The 1,600-nt window shown below is 41.5% G+C and overlaps 1 protein-coding gene across 1 annotated transcript in view; it reads right to left on the bottom strand.

Moving 5' to 3' along the window:
- The window catches only part of LOC123021484 (vomeronasal type-2 receptor 26-like), a gene marked incomplete at its 5' end in the record, with an annotated part of 23,900 nt that overhangs the window by 18,011 nt on the left and 4,289 nt on the right, over positions 1-1,600 (bottom strand). The window contains one exon of the mRNA XM_044426216.1: positions 146-272. Coding sequence (XP_044282151.1) covers positions 146-272 — 127 coding nt within the window. The remainder of the gene's footprint in view (positions 1-145; positions 273-1,600) is intronic.

Below are 1,600 nucleotides of genomic sequence, written 5' to 3'. Positions count from 1 at the left end.
CAATCTGTTGAACTGGGCCTCTGTTTCTGACACAACTGAAAAGAATGAAAGAATAAGAAAACAAAAGGTTTCCAGGCACCCTGAAATGCGAATTCTGCATCACAGCCAGAATGCTTTTGAACAGATCATACAAGATACCTCTTACCTGTCTGGTTTGAAATCTTCCCTTCTGGACATGGAAGACAACCATAGCAACAAAATGGCCTCCCTTCTTCCTTTGTTTTTCTACCACCTGAAGGGCAGTGCTCATTACAAGCAGAAAGGGGTGGTGTCTGTCCAAAAATGAAATAAGGGAAATGATAAAGTTGGAAATGACAAAGGACAAATCCTTGAGATACAAAAAATTTCTGCATTTCATCACCATTGCCATCACTATTTTAATCTAAACAAATCCATGAACTATATCCACATATTGTTTTTGTCAGTGTGTATTAATTCAAATACTCTAAGTGTTGTTTTAAAGAAACATATTTGTGGATATATAGAAAGTCTGAATAAAACATCAGTTCTAAAAAGCATCTAGAACATCTACAACCAGTTTCAAGACTATTTGTTTGCTCTCATCTCTGGCTATAGCACAGTACCTAGGCCAGCTGCAGAGCAGAGAGGGAAGAGCTAAGGTGTTTGCCTTCATGCCATCATCAAAAGGATGGGCAAGCATGAGAAAGCATGTACTCTGTTTCTTCCCTGACTCCAGTCCTGTGTTCTGAGTTTTCCTGCATGCAGGTGCTGATATTGTTTGGGGGGAATTCTCTTCCAGGCTTTTAAAAGCCAAGCTATAGCAGATCTTTGGAAGAATGAAGATGGATGGCCCAGATTTTATGAACTCTGGACCCATTGCTTGAACTTAGTCCTGTAGTGAATTTAGACACCATATGGAGCTAGGTGGATGGAAGAACAGACAGACAGATCAGGTTAGCTTTCTGGTCTGCACACAGGGCAGTATGGCCCTTTCAGACATTTGACACTCACTAGCGCAACACCATAATGCCAGCACTATAAAGCCAACTTGCTAGAAGAACACCATTAAACCAATTCATTTAGCATTTTAGGCAACTATTTTTGTTTTTTCCCAGTGTTAATCTGAAAATCATGGAGACCAGGTGAAGTGACATTAAACTGAAGCCTCTCCATGCGAAGTGATGGGAGTGAAGGATACACCATAAACAAGAGTCTTGCTGGATACTCAGCAACACCTTCACATTGCTTGAAGTCTCCTCTGATCTGCCTCTTAAAGCTGTGGAACTTGTGATGTATAAGCTTAATCAAGTTCATGTTAGGGCTCTCTTGGGCATGGCCTGAGGCTGACATGCAAGATCCCTTTCACCTCCAAATGAGTTTGAGGGAGTGGGCAGGGGTTATAGATTGCCCTGGGCTAAGGATTTTCTTGCCCAAACAGGTACAGAAGAGCAGTTTAGAAGATATTAAGATTAGATTGCAAAATAACCTTGTTGCAAAAATTGTTTGGAGCAGGGGTCCATTGTTGAGTCCCCCAGACCTAGTGTAAACTCAGAAGATTGTTGGAGGATGGGACAACATGGTTCCTCCCAACACAAAAGCAGAAGAGGAAAAAAGATGGATGGATGGATGGATGGATGGA

Source organism: Varanus komodoensis, unplaced genomic scaffold (genome assembly GCF_004798865.1).
Source record: "Varanus komodoensis strain SLA01 unplaced genomic scaffold, ASM479886v1 scaffold1665, whole genome shotgun sequence".
In the NCBI taxonomy this organism is placed as follows: domain Eukaryota; kingdom Metazoa; phylum Chordata; class Lepidosauria; order Squamata; family Varanidae; genus Varanus; species Varanus komodoensis.
Note: the sequence above shows the minus strand (reverse complement) of the source record. Positions and strands in the feature narration are given on the sequence as shown.